The sequence below is a fragment of the Chlorocebus sabaeus genome, chromosome 1, assembly GCF_047675955.1.
Source record: "Chlorocebus sabaeus isolate Y175 chromosome 1, mChlSab1.0.hap1, whole genome shotgun sequence".
Taxonomy (NCBI): Eukaryota; Metazoa; Chordata; class Mammalia; order Primates; family Cercopithecidae; genus Chlorocebus; species Chlorocebus sabaeus.
Genome location: NC_132904.1, coordinates 36,780,809 through 36,801,968, shown reverse-complemented (window position 1 = coordinate 36,801,968; position 21,160 = coordinate 36,780,809). Strand labels below are relative to the sequence as shown.

Here is a 21,160-nt window from a genome sequence, read left to right as displayed (position 1 = left end):
CCCTCAATATTGTCATAGCATTGACTGCATTGATCAGTAACAATTTCACTGATGTATTCATTTATTTATAATTTATCTGTTCATACCAGAACATACAGTTTACCATCAGCACAGGCATCGAGTCAGGTTAGTTCAGTGTTAAAGCTCCAGTGTACTAAGTCTTGAGTTGTGTGCAATAAAAATTTCTTTTTTTTTGCATGAAACAAAAGATCATATGGTTGATATCACCTTTGGTTGGATGATATGGTTAGGGCACTGGCCTATGAGTCATGTGATTTTAGAGATGGGCTTATAAGGCCTTGAAACAAATGCTACCTTAAGTTGAATATACAGCCTTTATGGAGATCAGTTTACTGGACTAAAATTTAAGAGCTGGATCAGATGATCTCTTCAGTCCTTTCCAGTTAGAAAATTAAATGATCATAATAGTGTGAACATGTTTGCCAAATATTCCATCTGTTTTCCTTTAAAAGAAAAATATCCTTTATATACGTCCTCTGATAATCTTCTTTATCTTCTTGAATCTTTCTTCTTTTAAAGAGACAAGACTTGAGACCCACTCTTGATACAAGCTTCATCCTAGCAAAAGTGTGAAAATGTTTTTTGTAGGCTCCATTTTCCTAAGCCTCATCTGCCTAGGGCCATAGGGCCAGGTGTCCTGTAATCTACTACCTAAAGTTACTTGTCTTTCCTTAAACCTACTAAACCTTATCTACAGAAAATATCAGCGAAGGGATTACACCAAAGTATAAATGGTGATAATCAAATATTCTCAGAAACTTTATTGGAAAAATTTCAGTCAATACAATGAAAAAAATTTAAATTCTTTGGACACTTTGAATGGCTAAGACAGGAACCCTATATGCAGGAGAGCTATGCCTGGAAACTGGACACTTCCTCCTAGGGACAATTCCCATAATCCATCTTAGCTTTAGTGAGTGGAAACAATGTAAAGTATTCTTCAGATTCTTTTAAAGAATATTAAGATTAAATCAATTTTAATAAAACTCCATTCCAATGTGCAGTTGACCAATAATTTTCTAAAATGTCAAAGTTATTTTTTTCCTTTTTAAAAAGTACTTCCAATGCCAGTTATTGAGACTATGACAGAGAACAATGTCACTCATCCTGTTTGTCTGGATATATTAAAGTTAGGAGTTATTTATGTAATTCATTATACTTCAAGAAATATATCAAATGTTTTAGAAAAAAATTTATCTTTGGAGGCAGGATGATATGGCTAGAGTCATGTGATTTCGGAGATGGGTTTAACCTAGAAACAAATGTCATCTTAAGCCAAATATATGCTCTTTATGGAGATCAGTTTACTTGACTAAAATTTAAGAGCTGGATCAGATGATCTCTTTGGTTCTTTCTATTAATAGTTAGAAAATTGGATGATCATAATAGTGTGAACATGTTTGCCACACATTGCATCTTTTTTCCTTTAAAAAAAACCTCTCCTTATAGCATTAGGAGAAATACCTAATGTAAATGATGAGTTGATGGGTGCAGCAAACCAACAGGCACATGTATACCTATGTAACAAACCTGCACATTGTGCTCATGTACTCTAAAACTTAAAGTATAAAGAAAAAAAATCCCTCCTTTATACACATCCTCTGATAATCTTATTCCTTTATCTTCTTGAGTCAGTCTTTTAAAGAGACAAGACTTGATTATATAATTATATTAGTCAATAATGGGTCTTTGGCTAGCCTGTTAACTTTGGAAAACTAAGTTTACAATTTGAGTCTTTCTTGACATACTAATGACTAAATCTGATTGGAAGAACACGGCTTATTTTGAGAACTATAAGTAGGCCAGTAATGGCTAAAGCATAGAGTATAATGAAAGGTGATATATAAACCTTGAGAAGTATTCAGGTGCCAGATCATGCTAGGCCTGGTAACTCACAATGGAGAATTTATTCTAGGGAGAAGGCACTGAAGAACAACATGATCAGTTTTACCTTTTAAAACTCACTTTGGTTGCAGTGGAGAGAATGAATTGCAGTAGAACATGAATCAGAGAAGAAAGACCAAATGTATCAGTCCAATAATGGGGCACAGGAGTCTGAATTAGGGATAGCAGTAGAGGGGTATAAAGAGAAGTAGACAGATTCAGAATATTGAAGAGTAAATAATGCAGGAGAGTATAGAGAAAACAGCAGCAATTTGAAAGTCAGAAGTTCTGGGTATTTGTCCAGAGTTGTTTGACCTTGGATAAGTCCCTTTATCGTAAAGCTATGTCTCAATTTGCTTATATAAAAAATAATGGCTTATAACTAGATAATTTTCTCAGCTAGTTTTTCAGCTATAAATATCTGCACAAAAAAGAATTGAGGGTTAGATTTGGGTGATGGCAATGAAAATGGTTTTAATTTTATTTGTTCAAGTTATTTGTGATAAAATGCATTAAAAAAAAGATGTAAAAATCAATTCCAGGTTCACATTCAGGTATACAAAAGTTCTTCATAAGAGAAATCTAGACAACAGATTGGTAGAAAAATTAATTTGACCATATTGAAAAAGTTTTAATTTATTAAAAATAATCTAGACAATATTGATTAACTTCATAAACACTAAAAAGTAGACAAAAAAGCAAACACAAAATAGCAATAATAATGATATCAGAAACAATACCATACCATTTTAAAAACTGGAAGCTTATGGTAATGTGGGATAGAAAAGGCAAACTAGTAAATTTCTACAAATGACTTTTTTGCCTCCTTAATATTTCATAAGTTCTTAAGTACTTCTGCAGTTGGAATGTTGATTACATGGACAAACATATAATACAAGCATAATGTAAATTAAGTTAGGATATTGAGAGGTGAAAATACTCTAGGAATATTATTTAAAACTTATATACATACATATTTAAAATTTTTAATTAATATACTTAATGCCACTGAACTGTGTATCTACACATGGTTAAGATGGTAAATTTTATGTTATATTTTACTACACACAAAAAGTTGTTTCAAGACTCTTCATGAGAAAATTTTTGCTGACTAGAAGGGGTAAATAATCTATGAGAATATCATAGCCCGAAGTAACCAAACAAATTAAGGAATCTTCAGTAGTTATTTTTAAATGAGGTCAAAGTTTAACACTAACCAAAAGACTTAAGAGTTTTATATAGCTTAGAAAATGATGGTCTTGAGAATATGACTGCTTTAGAAAAACAGTCTCCAAATAAACAATTAAATAATAAGTGAAATAAATTGAAAAGTACTGTCAACATTCCACACCTGCTACCAATCCAAGAGAAGCAACTCTTGTGCATTAAATGAGAAACACTCATTTGGCCAGGGTTATCAGTCGTTTTCTTTGAAACGATTTTATCAATGACATAACCATATTTCAGTATTCCTACAGGTACTGTGATAGAGCCTGTTGCATTCAATGATGAGCCTCTATGGCTTTATATGGAATTTCAGAAGTTATATCCTCTGATCCTAGCTAACCATATTATAGTTTATTGATGAATCTTGTCTTTTTTTGCTTACTCCTTTTGAGTCGTTATATCATCTTAAGATGGATACAACATTTTTAAAAAATGTGCTATAGTTTCCTTCTGAAGTAGATATTCTTAATATTGTGTCAATGGAAGGGTTTTAGGAAACCCAAATGACTTAGGAAATATGCAAAATTGTATGAATTTGACCTCTCCAATCTCCCATCTGGGAGAAAATCCACACAGCTTTGAACAGATTCTCAAAGGCATCTATGACCCCCAAAAAGGTCAGAATCACTGTTCTGGAAGAGAAATTATATTATATATTATATTAAATTATATTATATTATATGATGCAGTTAACTCTTTTGTTAATTGTGTACACTCATTCTTTGTACAACTTGCTTAGCTATTGATGTCTATGCTATTGTAGCTTAGAATAGTATTAAACTATTATTTATCATCCATTATTATTTGTTAAGTGTTGCTAGGCTTTGAATATAGCACTCCACTTAAGCTCATAATATCTTAAATACATTTATAGATAACAAATTAAGACATTAATGTTAAACGCACTGTCCAAAGTCATATAATTAGTGTTAGAGTTGGTATTCAAAACAACTACTATATGCCAGAATTACCAAACACTCCAACTTCAAAATCTATCCTCTTTCCAGTGTTTACATTCTTTTTGTGGGGAATATTTTAAAGTGCCTTACAGACTAAGTTACATTATTGCAAAATATTACTAGAATGTGCTGTATACAATATTTAATGTCCTAATCTACTTAACTAACTGACTGGTATGCTTTTATCAAGATATTCTGAGGTGCAGATTAAATTGTTGGCTCAATAAATATCCATACTAAGGAACTACTGTCTTTGGCTTCCTTCTTAGCAAACAGGATATCTGCTGCTTGCTCCTTTCACTACTTTGAACTGTCATCATTAACTACTACTGCTAGTCTTTTCTCTCTAGTCATGTCTGAGCTTTCATGTTAAAAGAATAATCATTTACAGCCATTGCTAACCCATCAGAGAATCCATTCCCCAGTCATAATGCATTGACTAATATCTTTGAATTATAAAAAATTAGTACTTTTGAACATTAAAGATCTCTGGCATTTGTTGGTAAATATTTTATATTTTCTTTCACCTGTATTTTCTGTCTGGTGCCCTTCTAGGAATTAAAAGATTTTAGAAGCTTCCATATCAATTAGCTGACACAGAGTTATAGAATTTCAGAAGAGCATCACCAAAGTAGAGACTGTAGATATTTTTCCTTTTAGAAGAAGACTGAAAAGAAATTGTTCTTTTATTAAACTATTAAGTATTTGGGTGAAAATTAGTTATTTCATAGCAGTTGCTCCTCGTTGCTTAGTCCATATTTACTTTCTTCTTCTTTCTTATTAAGAGATCTACAATCCCATTACTGGGTATATACCCAAAAGATTATAAATCATTCTACTATAAAGACACATGCACACATATGTTTATTGCAGTACTATTTACAATAGCAAAGACTTGAAACCAACCCAAATACCCAACAATGATAGACTGGATAAAGAAAAGGTATATTGCACATATATACCATGCAATACTATGCAGCCATAAAAACGAATGAGTTCATGTCCTTTGCAGGGACATGGATGAAGCTGGAAACCATTATTCTCAGCAAACTAACACAGGAACAGAAAACTAAACACTGCACATTCTCACTCATAAGTGGGAGCTGAACAATGAGAACACATGGACACAGGGATGAGAATATCATATGCCGGAGGCTGTCGGGGGTAGGGGGCAAGGGGAGGGAGAGCATTAGGACAAATATACCTAATGCATGCCAGGCTTAAAACCTAGAGGACAAGTTGATAGGTGCAGCAAACCACCACAGCACATGTGTACCTATGTAACAAATCTGCACATTCTGCACATGTATCCCAGAATTTAAAGTTAAAAAAAAAAGAGAGAGAGCTCCAATATTGTTCAGAGTAAGTATGCAAAAAAAAAAAAAAAAAAAAAAAAAAAAAAAGGAGGTCATCTTTTCAGAATGTCTTCTATCTACAGATAGCCATGTGACATATTTCTAGCCAACACATTAGTCTGTTAGGAATTTTTGGAAACATCTTTGCTCTCCTATATAGCCATCCCCCCCACTTTCTTTCCTCTTCTTCTGGCTTAGTTGTGTAAACTTGAGACTAGATATGAAACAGTAATATTACAATCATGAAACGACAAGCATGATAATGACATTTTAAAGGTACTGCATTAGAAATGAACTGCATACTTCCAAGACTTATTGTTAAGAGAACAAAAGACAGCCCACACTAGTTAAGGCACTAAAGTTAGATTACTGCAACCTTGTAGCAGAACATAATTCTAATATGATACTGTCATTACCCATTACTACACTTTAAAAATAAAACCTTTTGCCATTCTAAGGTGGAATATCTTCAGTTACACACATGCACACACACACACACACACACACACACCCTTTCAAATCAACTTTAACCATAACACATTTAATGTTGACCTCATTTAAGCTATTTTTGCATAAAATATCAACATTTCTAACAAATTACCTACATAATGAATCCTCAAGTACAGTTTGAAATAGAATTATTTATTTTAACCTAAAAGCTACCTTATAAAAGGATGTAATCACTTAGAAATAACATTTAAAAGTAAATTAAATCTCAGAGTTATGAGGCAATAATAGTTGTCTTATGAAAGACATTTACTCAATAAGAAAGAGAACACATTTTAGGAGCTCAGTTCTTACAAATTAAATCTGAACATACAGAGATATTTGTACCTTTGGAATATGACCGTTTTGACCTAAGTGTCCCATTTCTTTTTCAACACGATGGAGCCAATTAGTATTCTCATCAAATTGCTTCAGTTCCTCCTCCCTCCTTTTCTCCAGGTAGCAGCGACGAGTTTTCAACATTGCAAGTCTATGATCTCGTTTTCCAGTGGCCTGAAACGCAATTTATTTAACAGTGAATCTAATTTTTATGATCTCTGATGTATGTGATATTAGTAAACTAGTATATTTTCTTATGTGTACTATTGTAGTAAATTAAGTTAGGCTATATATTTGTATTTAAAGCTATTTCCCCCTTGAAATCTCATACTACTGCTTGCAGAAAAATAGGAAATTGAGCTGTGAGTCATTCTTATAAAATTACAGGTTGAGAGTTTATGGCTTTCAGAAATACAACGACCAAATCGAAGACTATAACTTTTGTTTTTTTGGTGTTAAAGTACAGTCCTTTCAGTACGTTTCATCTGAAAAGTTCATACAAGGTCAGATATATTCCACGATCTCCATATTCAAAATCAAAGCAGATGCATATATTGCTCTTATCTTTGATGTGAATAAATAATGTGTTCTATTGCTCTGTGTTTGCCTATAAGGCCACAAATTGACTGATATAGAAAAAAGAGCTTATATCAGAGTGCTTATCAGTATCTGATCTTGCCTGTAGCTTGGTTCAGGAGCCATAATGAATATTCAAAATATTTTTGGTGTTTTACCTAGGCACAAATTGAGATTACAATTAATCTTTGATTTCTTACCCTAAGAGTCTTGCACACTATCATGAAAACAACGGGCCAGAACATCTTGTCCTCTCTGGGGTATTTGCCCATAGACACTAAAGTCAGTAATTATCAGATAGGATGGGTAGACCTGAAACAATGGATCCCCAGAGGTTAGAATAAGCATTTGCAGCTGGTTCTGGGAGCAGGAAATGAAAAAAAAAAAGAAGAGTAGAAACTAGATTTGAATTTGGTCAAAGAACTCCCCCTCTTTGGGAGATAAACGTCTCTTAACTTTGACAAAAGATGTACTATTGAGACTAGGGCATATAATAGAAAAATATGATTATCTTCATCTGGATAGAGGATATGAGCTAATAAATGATTTAAGGTCAGGCAAAGGTGGCTATCAAGAAGTCATAACCAAATCTCAGATATTCTAAAACTTTTACTTACCTTCCCCTCAAGGGAAATTCAAGAGTCAGAGAGAAGCAGATTCCATTTCAGGCTAGAGTCATAGATAAGGGAAAAACAGTTGATAGCCACTGTCATTCTAACTAAAGTTCTTGATTCTTTTTTATGGCTTCTCTGGTTAATTATAATATCCTAGTCTCTCTCTGTCATGGTAAGACAGTAACAAAAACAAAACAAATGTCTCAAAGAAACAAAAACCTGGATAGTCAAGAAAAGAAAACAAAACAAAACAAAACGTAACCCATCAAACTGACCACAGCACTAGGAAGAGAACTGTGACAGAATGCTACAATGCAGGCTGGGATGGTGGCTCATGCCAGTAATTCTAGCACTTTGGGAGGCTGAGGCGGGAGGACTGCTTGAGGCCAGAAGTGCAAGATCAGCCTGGACAACATAGAGAGACCGTGTCTCTACACAAAAATTAAAAAATAAATTTAGGCTGGTTTCGTGGCATGTGCCTGTAGTCCCAGCTACCTAGTAGGGTGGAGGGGCTGATGTGGGAGCATCACTTTAGTCCGGGAGGTTGAGGCTGCAGTGCAGCGAGCCATGACTGCATGATTGTGCCACTGCACTCTAGCCTGGGCAACAAAGTGAGACTCTGTCAGCAAAAACTAAAAAAAGAATGCTATCATGCAAAGGTTACCCAAGCATGGTACAGGGACCCCTAAGGATTCCTGAGATCCCTTCAGAGAGTTCACAATTTTAAAACCATTAAAACCATTTTTATAATAACACTAAAATGTTATTAGTCTTTTTAAATTGTTGTTTGCTCATACAGTTAGTTGTACAGTAGTTTTCTAGAGGCTAAATGATGTGTAACATCACAACAGAATAACAATTCAGCAGTTATGAGAATACAGCTGATAGGAAAAGCCAGGCATTAAAGAAATTTGCAAACATGTAAAACAATGCCACTCTTCTATTTTCACTATTTTTGAGAAAATAAAATTATTTATGTAACCACACAAAATTTTTAATTATTATTTAATATTTAATTATTATTTATAATTTATTGCTATTTATTATATTTTATTAATATAATTATTTCTTTATTATTTAATATTATTTTAAAATGAATCAATACATAAATATGGTTTTGCACATCTCAGTTTTAATTTCTAATATAGAAATATTGGTAGAGAGACTACATATAAACAGGAGCTCTTTGAAGACCTAAATAATTTTTAGAAGTGGAAAGGGATCCTGAAACTTGAAGTTTAGAGCTACTGCTATAACAGAAGGTGGGAGGTGTGACCTATTGATTTTTTTCTGCCATTCAGCAGGTGTACAAATTTAGGCAGATCTTAGTGGGTCTTCAGTTACTTTGTCTGAAAAATGAAGGCGAAAATATTGTACCTAAGTGAAGGCAGGCAGCTAATTAAATTATCTTTATTTTGCTTTAGCGTTTACAATTGTAGGGGCTCTTAGAAACCAGGGTATGCGGGTCTGATGGCAGCAATATTTAATATCAGAAAATCCTAAATGAAAACCTCCAAAAGTCTGTTTTGACTTTTTACTTCTAATGTCCATCAAATGTATCCTCTACGATAGTTCTCAGAGGACATTTTCCATCAGAGTACTACTACCACCCATTGTTCTAAAATGGCAAGTTAGTGTTTGGGAATACATTCTAAAATATGCATGTTAAACCCCAACATTAGAGTGAAATGTCTCCCATTAAGTTTTAAAAAACTTTACATATTTCATTAACAAAATCCCCTGCACACCACAAAAGTCTTGTGAGAGAACAAACATAATTCTACAATTTTAGTTGTTACTACTGCTTTGTGTAAAATAATTGCTAATATGGTAACTCATATTTTTACATTAAAAATAATCTTACAGATTATTTTCATGGGGCCATAAAATTACCCAAGAGCTTCCCTTTAATAGTAATTTCAAAGTCCATACTCCAGAACTATTTATAGCTGAATCAATGTTATGAGATTCTTTCAGCACTTCTGATAACAAATCTCTTTTGGAGGGAATCCAAAACATGTAAGATTCCTTGCCTTAGAAAAGCAGTTTACTCATACTACAGTTTGACACTTCTATATAAAAACAAAACAAATCAACCTCTAGATGTCTTCCTATGTTTTTCAGCGGGTTAACTACAACCAATAACTTAAGAGTTTTTTATCTCCACTGCTTACCTAGTCTCATAAGAAAAGCTATAATAATTGGGAATCTGAGGATTGAAATGACCAAAAGCAAGAGATCAGAAAAGGTGACTGGGTTGAAAAAAGTCTAAGCTACTATGCAGAAAAATAAGGATTAAAACAGAAAAAACAAAACAAAGCAAAACAAAACATAAAACCAGTCAAACCCATTCCATTACTCTATGTCTTAATCTTCCTAGATAACCATTCAAAATTCAATGGAGGAATTAAGATACTAAAATAACAATTATCTAAATTATTTTGGGGTTACACAGTCCAAACTCATTAATTATACTAAATAATATTTAAATGTTTAAAAAATGGAACTCGAAGTTCTGATAACGCTACTCCCTTGCTTGAAAGATTGCATTTTGGTTACAAAAACAGATTTTACATTCCTAGCAATAAATAATTCCACAATCTGTACCAATATCCGATCTTCCCAATCTATTGATAATAATTACTAATATGGCAAATATGTCTAACATCATGCGCCAACTCCAGTCCATTCATTGTGGTTCTGGCTACTTTCAAATTCTGAGAGAAGGTATGGCCACAGACCAGTGAAATTTGCCGTGGGTAAGGGAGTGGGAATTGGCAGGAAGTTTTGAGTATAATTATGTATTTCTATACATATTGTCCAACAAATGTGACCTGCTCTGGTCAAACTCAGCAAAGCAGGTCACATTTGTAGGACAATATGTATAGAAATGCAAGGCCCAGTACAGATTTCATCTTTCCAACAGGAAGCCTTTCTTAATAAAAATAGGAAGCCGCTGTTTTCTTTTCTGAATAGCTGTAGCATTTATAGTACTTAGAGTACAGCAGAGTGATTCAGAGTGCAGGCTCTGAGGCCAGACAGTTGGAGTTTAACATTGGTTCAGCCATATTAATTAGGTAAGTAACTCCAGACAACCTACTTGAGTTCCCAGTGCCTCAAAATGGTGATAATATTAGATCTATCTCACAGGCTTGTATCAGAGCAGAACTGATAGAGACACAAAAAACCCTTCAAAAAAATCAATGAATCCAGGAGCTGGTTTCTTGAAAAGATCAACAAAATTGATAGACCGCTAGCACGACTAATAAAGAAGAAGAGAAGAATCAAATAGATGCAATAAAAAATGATAAAGGGGATATTACCAGCGACCCCACAGAAATACAAACTACCATCGGAGAATACTATAAACACCTCTATGCAAATAAACTCGAAAACCTAGAAGAAATAGATAAATTCCTGGACACATACACTCTCCCAAGACTAAACAAGGAAGAAGTTGAATCAGTGAATAGACCAATAGCAGGCTCTGAAATTGAGGTAATAATTAATAGCCTACCAACCAAAAAAAGGCCAGGACCAGATGGATTCACAGCCGAATTCTACCAGAGGTACAAGGAGGAGCTGGTACCATTCCTTCTGAAACTATTCCAATCAACAGAAAAAAGAGGGAATCCTCCCTAACTCATTTAATGAGGCCAACATCATCCTGATACCAAAGCCTGGCACAGACACAACAAAAAAAGAGAATTTTAGACCAATATCCCTGATGAACATCGATGCAAAAATCCTCCATAAAATACTGGCAAACTGAATCTAGCAGCACATCAAAAAGCTTATCCACCACGATCAAGTGGGCTTCATCTCTGGGATGCAAGGCTGGTTCAACATACACAAATCAATAAACGTAATCCATCATAAAAACAGAACCAAAGACAAAAACCACATGATTATCTCAACAGATGCAGAAAAGGGATCTGACAAAATTCAACAGTGCTTCATGCTAAAAACTCTCAATAAATTCGGTATCGATGGAATGTATCTCAAAATAATAAGAGCTATTTATGACAAACCCACAGCCAATATCATACTAAATGGGCAAAAACTGGAAGCATTCCCTTTGAAAACCAGCACAAGACAGGGATGACCTCTCTCAACACTCCTATTTAACATAGTGTTGGAAGTTCTGGCTAGGGCAATTAGGGAGGAGAAAGAAATAAAGGGTATTCGATTAGGAAAAAAGGAAGTCAAATTGTCCCTGTTTGCAGATGACATGATTGTATATTTAGAAAACCCCATTGTCTCAGCCCAAAATCTGCTTAAGCTGATAAGCAACTTCGGCAAAGTCTCAGGATACAAAATCATGTGCAAAAATCACAAGCACTCTTATACACCAATAACAGACAAACAGCCAAATAATGAGTGAACTTCCATTCACAATTGCTTCCAAGAGAATAAAATACCTAGGAATTCAACTTACAAAGGATGTGAAGGACCTCTTCAAGGAGAACTACAAACCACTGCTCAATAAAATAAAAGAGGACACAAACAAATGGAAGAACGTTCCATGCTCATGGATAGGAAGAATCAATATCGTGAAAATGGCCTTACTGCCCAAGGTAATTTATAGATTCAATGCCATCCCCATGAAGCTATCAATGACTTTCTTCACAGAATTCAAAAAAACTAAAGTTCACATGGAACCAAAAAAGAGCCCACATTGCCAAGACAATCCTAAGTCAAAAGAACAAAGCTGGAGGCATCACGCTACCTGACTTCAAACTATACTACAAGGCTACGGTAACCAAAACAGCATGGTCTGCTACCAAAACAAAGATATAGACCAATGGAACACAACAGAGCCCTCAGAAATAATACCACACATCTACAACCATCTGACCTTTGACAAACATGACAAATACAAGAAATGGGGAAAGGATTCCCTATTTAATAAATGGTGCTGGGAAAATTGGCTAGCCATAAGTAGAAAGCTAAAACTGGATCCCTTCCTTACACCTTACACAAAAATTAATTCAAGATGGATTAGAGACTTAAATGTTAGACCTAAAATCATAAAAACTCTAGAAGAAAACCTAGGCAATACCATTCAGGACATAGGCATGGGCAAGGACTTCATGTTTAAAACACCAAAAGCAATGGCAACAAAAGCCAAAATTGACAAACACGATCTAATTAAACTAAAGAGCTTCTACACAGCAAAAGAAACTACCATCAGAGTGAACACGCAACCTACGGAATGGGAGAAAATTTTTGCAATCTACTCATCTGACAAAGGACTAATATCCAGAACCTACAAAGAACTCAAATAAATTTACAAGAAAAAAACAACCCCATCAAAAAGTGGGCAAAGGGTATGAACAGACACTTCTCAAGACATTTATGCAGCCAACAGACCCATGAAAAAATGCTCATCATCAATAGTCATCAGAGAAATGCAAATCAAAACCACAATGAGATACCATCTCACATCAGTTCAAATGGTGAGCATTAAAATGTCAGGAAACAACAGGTGCTGGAGAGGATGTGGAGAAATAGGAACACTTTTACACTATTGGTGGGACTGCAAACTAGTTCAACCACTGTAGAAGACAGTGTGGCGATTCCTCAAGGATCTAGAACTAGAAATACCATTTGACCCAGCCATCCCATTATTGGGTATATACCCAAAGGATTATAAATCATGCTGCTATAAAGAGACATGCACATGAATGTTTACTGTGGCACTATTCACAATAGCAAAGACTTGGAACCAACCCAAATGTCCATCAATGACAAACTGGATTAAGAAAATGTGGCACATATATACCATGGAATACTATGCAGCCATAAAAATGGATGAGTTCATGTCCTTTACAGGAACATGGATGAAGGTGGAAACCATCATTCTCAGCAAACTATCCCAAGAACAGAAAACCAAACACTCATGTTCTCACTCATAGGTGGGACTTGAACAATGAGAACACTTGGACACAGGAAGGGGAACATCACACACTGGGGCCTGTTGTGGGGTGGGGGGAGGGGGGATGGCATTAGGAGATACACCTAATGTAAATGACGAGTTAACGGGAGCAGCACACCAACATGGCACATGTATACATATGTAACAAAACAAACCTGCACATTGTGCACGTGTACCCTAGAACTTAAAGTATGGGGGAAAAAAAAAACCTAATTAATCCATGCAAAGCACTTTGAAAAATGTCTGGCAAATAGTGTTCGATAATATCAGCTGTTTTTATTATTACTATTTATATGACAATCATATAGTGCCTTATCATTTTTATTATTTTTATTGCTCCAACTAGTGTGTAAATAATTGAAGGGCAAAATTCTCTTTCTTTACCTCTATTGTTTCAAGCACAAGGTTTTATATATAAACAAGTGTTCAATAAGTTTTGTTAAAGTTGAGATGTTAAGTCAATACCAGCTTCCTATGGCTGCATTTCTTGCCTTTTGTCAAAAAGTAAATCAGATAACTGTACATTCAAATAATTGACACTTATATAAATGACATCTTTACAAAACTGAGAAGAATTATTACCCACTGAAGATTACTATGTAATATAAGAAGTGCTAATAATTGAAATAAACTGGGCATGGTGGTGGATACCTGTAGTCTCAGCTACTTGGGAGTCTGAGCTACTTGGGAGGTTTGTGTGAGCCGTGGCGCAAGACCTCATCTCCAAGAATAAAATAAAATAAACATAAAAAATAAAGAAAAGAAGAAAAGCATCTCAAAAATTTGAAATAAAATATATATTTCTTATATAATATGGTACTATTTTAGAAATTTGTTTCGCAAGCATATGAAAGAAGTTCACAACAACAAATTGATAAATTAATCCAATAAGATATTGTTATTTGGAAATCATTGCATTTATCAAAGAATACTGGCAACAATTTGAAGTTCATGAAAGTGAAAATACAAATATAGCAGCAATATATAAATTCAAAGAAATAAATTCAGTTTCCTTTCTGCCTTAAAATAATATGAGGAACATCTTAAATGCATCTCACAACATAAAATTGAAAAGAAAATTTCATTAAGGCATAAAACAATAAATATATTACTAATTCGATAATATAGTTTAATAGCTACTGACAAACTGCTATCAATGATACATTACTGAAAGCTTTATGATTAATTTCCAGTATAGCATATCTTTCCCATTTCATACGCTAACAAAAAACTAAAGTGTTAGCTTTGAAAAGCACTCTTTAAAATTTGACAGCTTCTGGACATTAAGAAAAGGAAAATTTTTCTATATAATTATTACTTTTGTCAAAGTAGGAAAAGAAGAAAACATGTTTGGGGTGGTAGTTTGAGAGGAATGGGCAATTACTTATAAGATAAAGCTTTTTAATAAGTAGTATTTGAATATCATATGTCTATGCAATTAAATTACATAAAATACATAAAAATACAAAGAAACTCATCACCAATGAATATCAAAAGTAGGGAGAACTGTCAGCATTTTCAAAATATTTATTTTTCTGATCTTTGGTGCTCCATAGTTTCACACGTTTAGGTATATATTTATCTTATACTGCTTAGAACTCATGCTTCTTGAATTTACATCTTATTAGTTCTAGATAATTCTCAACCATAAATTTTTGCATATTGCTCTTTTTCACTAAATACCTCCTTCTGAAATGCCTATTAGATGAATGTATGACTTTTCTTCTTGTTACATGAAGTCTATCCTTTATATAACAATATCTTGTCTACATGTGTTATCTTTATCCTGCATTTGGTGTAATTTTCTCATATCCGTCTCCCAGTTCATGTAAAAAAGCATAAACATAAGAGCACAGGTTCTAGCATCGGCATGCTACAGATCAAATCAGAACTCAGCACCTACGAGCTGTGTCACCTTGGACAAAATAACTTGTATTTTGGTTTCCTCATTATTATTATTAGGGTAATATTACTAAATATTTTATGGGGTTTTCTGAGAATTAAAAGAGTCAGTATATGTAAAGTGCTCTAACATTTTCTGGTATTGTATCAATACAGTGAGGCTTTAATTTTAATGAATAAATCTTTAATTTCTGAAAGTTTCATGTGTTTTTCCTCACATTTGAATGTTCTTTTTTTGTGGTGTTTTTATCTTTGATTCCTTTATCTTTGTTCATTCTTATAGCTTCTATTAGATTGCTCTAGTATCTAAAGATTTGAGAGTTCTGTCATATTTGCTGAGAGTACTGAATCTTGTCTAGAGTGAATTATTTCTCCATGTGTTTTGTAATTTTGGATGGTGAGTTCATTAGTGGCTAGAGTTGAGAATCTGTTTCTCTTAAGAGGCTGATTTTTGCATTGCTTCTGCCAGGTTTTCTAGTGGTATCATTGGTTTGATAACATTGTGCATTTTAATTGACCAACTTTAGGGGTTTTCTAAACAAAATACATGGGTTGTAATAATTTAAACCTCAATCATTGTTAAAAGCACGCCTATAATGGTAGTGTTCAAATGACTTTTTTTTTCTTACCCCAGGCATGGTTACTTGGGGTAAGAAAAGCAACCATCCTTGCCAACTGTGATGGTTGGCAAGAATTTTTTTTTTCCTGGTGTACCCCTAGTATAAAGGATATAGACCTCTGAAATTTCAGGCTCTAGATAGGAGCTCTCATTTCTAACTCACTGTCTTCTTTGGGTCTCTTATCTAAGTAGTGATGTACATCAAAGGTAGAATAGCGGGAGTGGTCTGTGTATGGAGGGGAGAGGACAGTATATTATTGTATTAAAAAAAAAAGTAAAACTGATTAAATGTTTGGTCTGCTTTTCATTAGGCCCCTGCACTGGAATATCTAACAATTTCAACGATAAAATTCTTCTCTGACACAAAAATCTCCTGTTGGTCTAAGTTGTAAGCTACTGCCTGCATCCTGCTTCTATTGATACACTGCTTCTATTGCTCTACCTTTAGTAACTGGCTGTCCCTGAGTGGGTGAACTTCGTGTTAAAAGTTCCATAAAATGCCCAGAAAAACAACAGTTGTAACTGAGATTCTGTTGTTTTTGTTTGTTTCCTTTTTTTTTTTTTGAGACGGAGTCTTGCTCTGTCGCCCAGGCTGGAGTGCAGTGGCCGGATCTCAGCTCACTGCAAGCTCCGCCTCCCAGGTTTACGCCATTCTCCTGCCTCAGCCTCCTGAGTAGCTGGGACTACAGGCGCCTGCCACTACGCCCGGCTAGTTTTTTTTTTTGTATTTTTAGTAGAGACGGGGTTTCACCGTGTTAGCCAGGATGGTCTCGATCTCCTGACCTCGTGATCCGCCCGTCTCGGCCTCCCAAAGTGCTGGGATTACAGGCTGGAGCCACCGCGCCCGGCCTGTTTCCTTTTTGTTACTGACATCCAGGAATTAAAATTTCTTTCTTGTGCACTTAACTATGTATTAAAAAAAAATGTTTGCTACATTTCCTTCAACATTTCCAGATGTTTGTAAAGAATGGGTGAGTAAGTAGCTTGACTATCAAATTTCTAGAGTTAGAAGCACCCCCACCAGGCTGGGCATGGTGGCTCACGCCTGTAATCCCAGCACTTTGGGAGGCTGAGGTGGTCGGATCACCTGAAGTCAGGTGTTCAAGACAAACATGGCCAACATGGTGAAACACCATCTCTACTAAAAACACAAAAATTAGCCGGGCATAGTGGCGCATGCCTGTAATACCAAGTAGTTGGGAGGCTGAGGCAGGAGAATTGCTTAAATCCGCAAGGCAGAGGTTGCAGGGAGCTGAGGTCGCACCACTGCACTCCAGACTGGGCAACAGAGGAAGCCCCCATGTTTTTATACTGCCTAAAATTTAATTATAAAATTGCTAATTACCTTTTCTACTTTGTCTTCAGAACACATCATTTCTATTTGTTTATGGCACTGTTGTTGGTAGAATGATTTAAGTTCATTCTCTTTAAGTAACATTTCCAACTTCAGATATTCTTGTCTAATTTCTTCTCGATTCTGGAACAAGCAGTTCAGGATTTCTTGAAATCTACCAAAATTAAAACACATTACAGAATCTCACTAATTTTGTACAAATCATACAAAGTTTACTTAAAAGAAATGCATAAACAAAGGAATATATGTAATTCACAGAACTACACTCAATGATAAACAGCAAATAGGTAAAAATGACTATTTCCTATTATAAAAGATGTTTAGAAAAAGTTATTAACTTCTACTACATTAGGTTTTTCTCTTTCTCACCTAAGGAAGATCATGTTGCTGAAAGATATGGGCATCATAAGGTGTCTGGTATTGCTAACATACTGCATTTTGTCTATGCTTACATCTATATGTAATATAACTGCTTAGCAAAAATAAAATAATTTTTGTTTGTCGGAAAAGGATGATAACCTGGACGTGCACTATCCAAATTCACAAGGCCCTATTAGCAATACAGCATTATGTGTTGTTTTGGTGTTGGCTCACTGTGAAGGAATAAGCAGTAGGAGGCATAATCATATGGTGCCTCCATGGCCCCCTAGGGAAAGTGACAGAGCCAGTTTTTAGCTTCAGAATTTGTTATAGTGAAAACAGACCATACGGTTAGGTACCCCCTACAGCCTGGCTAAGAATCAACTGACACTTCCAGGACTCAAAACATCCAAGTTTATAATGTGGTAAACCTAGAAAAGCTGCTGCAGTGTGCTTCCTCCTAAGGGCAATATAGGTCTAGAATATCAAAGATGAGGAGTTTGATTCAGATTTCCAAATGGCCATAGACTTCAAGCTGATTAAATTTTATGAAAATTCTGGATAGAACCTGCAATCTTGTATCCTTCTGGGTCAGTAGAACACTGGTCACTGCAATATTTTAATTTTTTAAAGTATATTCATGGTTTTAAGTCATAGATCAGCTCTGAGGTACAATAACAGTATAAACATTCATAACTGTGAAGATTTTAAAATAAAGTAAAATCAAGTACATGCATTTAAAAATAAATGTCTAAACTGGCCAGAATTTAAGATACACTCATAAAGATCAGTGGTAAAAACACTGCCAATTTATGTCAGTAGTTCTTAATGAAACTCTATTGGGAATGAATATAAGCCACAAAACACTGACTTTACTGCAGTTTTGTCAAACTGATAAATATTTCACAGGAAATATGTACAGACATTGTGATTTCATTGCATTATATTATACCAATGGTAATGCCAGTAAATGAATTGATAAGTTATCTTTAGGTTACACTTAAAGATCATTTCTTAGTTTTTCTATAACTTTTTATTCAAGGACAAAGTTAAATATTTGTCAATTTTGTGGTCTAGACTTATTTTAGTTGGTAGTGTTCACTGATTAGGATGGAAGGAAGGGAATTAGTATCAAAGGTTTCTAGAGAGCTCCTTAACAACAACAATAAAATTATCATTTTAAAACTGAAAGAGTTCTAAGCAAACATTCAAGTTAAAGGTATCTGCACCAATATTTTTAGGTACTACAAAATGAGTATTAAACTCCACAATTTTCTTGGTATAGTCATAAGTGAAGTTTTATAATTACTCTTTATAAAAGAACAATTGTGTTTTCTTTTTATGATTTCCTTTTGAGAATTACATTTCCAAATAGCTTTGATAGAAAATACTGTAGATTCTTCCTTTTATCTGTTTAAATGTCATAAAAATGTTATAACAAAAGACACTTTGAAAATTCATAGCATTAAAAAAGTCCCAAGTAACAGTATGATAGATACAATAAAGGATATTTCATACATTTATTTCAAAAGGCAGTAATTTTTAGGGGAAATGACAAAGGTTATTTGGTACATAATTTTATCATTACCTTCTTCATAAATACAAGTAACTTACTTAACATATTGCCAGAATTAAAATCAAAGTTTTTATTGTTGGTCAAAAGCCAGGTTGAAATATGAAAAACATCCAAATAAATACTTATTTCATAGCTCAGGCCCTTCCCTCCTGAAAGGAGGGCCTTACCAGAAAGAAAGGTTCAATGATTTAAAGCCATCAACTCCAGAAAAGTTTACTAATCTGTAAGGTTTTAATTGGTATAGACTTGGTTAAGCAGTGCTAAATAATTTTATGGAATCAGTTACTCCAAATTTGAGAAGCTGGTGAATTCTAATAGATATCCAATTACATGAGGACTGCTCCCACATTTAATCAACAAAATGAAATAACAACAACTAATAATACTATATCAGAGTTAAAAGTTTTCTTTGATGAGATGAAAAACCAGAAATCATTTTTACTTATTTCTTAAGCAATACTATAAAATATTTTATATAAAACTTCAACACACAAATGCAATTAAAAAAAATTATAGCTGGATCACGTCTGACAGCCACTTTTGACTATAATCTTGTTTTCCTTATAGATACTGAGACACTTTCTACTAATTCTAGAGCTCCAAAACAGTATGAATAATCATTGGTTTAAGTTGTAGTTGGTTTCTCATACTAATAACAGATAATTGGTTCTGGAGAATGTCAAATAAGTTTACCTTTACTCAACTTTAATCAAAGTCGAACAGATTCCTTTACTACAGGTTTTCTCAAAGACTTTAATAAGCTGATGTACTTTGGAAGTCTCCTAGATTCCTTATGGAGTAATTTCCAAACTTGTTTAATACAGGAATTCCTTATTGTCTTCCTAGAAGTACTCAAAATTAACATCTCGATCCAGTGTCTGAATGGTCAATTTGGAAGACTGTCTTAGCTGCTTGAGGAAAAAGTACTTTTGCATACTATATTACTAACTGCTTTGTTTTTAAAAATTTACCTGCTAAGAAGCTTACTAGAAACCTCTCAAAATTCTGTATCGGTTTACATCACTGAAAGATGTTCATTCAAATAATTACCCATTTAGGCTCAATAAGCAGATTAGTTAAGCTATAGAGAGTTAATAAAATGAAGAATAGAGTAGATTTACATGAAATATATAAATAATGATTATGTCAGAAAAGAACAGTTATGAGCACCACTAAAATTAAACTAAGTCTACAGGTGACATAACTGGTTTTGTCTTCACTATCTTATACCTAAGTTCTGGTTTTCTTCAATATCTGTAAAATAAAAACTAAATTTACTTGATCTACAAAGTGTGAAATGTAAAGAGAAATCACTGACTTCTTGAATTCAGTTGAGAATATATATACAGGCATACCTTCTTTTATTGTGCTTTGCATACACTGCTTTTTTGTTTTTTTTTTTAACAAATTGAAGGTTTGTGGCAATCTTGCTGTGAGCAAGTCTATAAGCATCATTTTTCCTACAGCATGAGCTTACAGTATCACATTTTGGCAATTCTTGAAATATTTTAAACTTTTTCATTATTACATATCTGTTATGGTGATTTGTGACCAGTGATCTTTGATGTTACTATTGTAATTGCTTTAGAATGTCACAAATTGTGCCCATATAAGACAGTAAACTTAAGTATTGTGTGTGCTCTGACTGCTCCACTGACTGGCTGTCTCCCTCCCTTTCCTCAGCCCTCCCTATTCTTTGAAATACATTGAAATTGGGCAAATTAATAACTCTAAAATGACCTCTAAGTGTTCAAGTGAAAGGAAGAGTTAGTTGCATGTCTCTTATTTTAAATCAAAAGCTAGAAATTACTAAGCTTATAAGGAAGGCTTTTACAAAGCCAAGATAGGCTAAAAGCTAAGACTCTTGCACAAAACATTTAGCCAAGTTGTGAATGCAAAGGAAAAATTCTTGAAGGAAATTAAAAGTGCTACTCCAGTGAACACACACAC

The 21,160-nt window shown here is 34.1% G+C and overlaps 1 protein-coding gene across 1 annotated transcript in view; it reads right to left on the bottom strand.

The window, feature by feature from the left end:
- KIF18A (kinesin family member 18A) overlaps positions 1-21,160 on the bottom strand; it is an 85,739-nt gene that overhangs the window by 37,706 nt on the left and 26,873 nt on the right. The window contains exons 10-11 of the mRNA XM_008003604.3: positions 17,266-17,428; positions 6,281-6,445 (exon numbers count right to left, since the gene is read on the bottom strand). Coding sequence (XP_008001795.1) covers positions 6,281-6,445; positions 17,266-17,428 — 328 coding nt within the window. The remainder of the gene's footprint in view (positions 1-6,280; positions 6,446-17,265; positions 17,429-21,160) is intronic.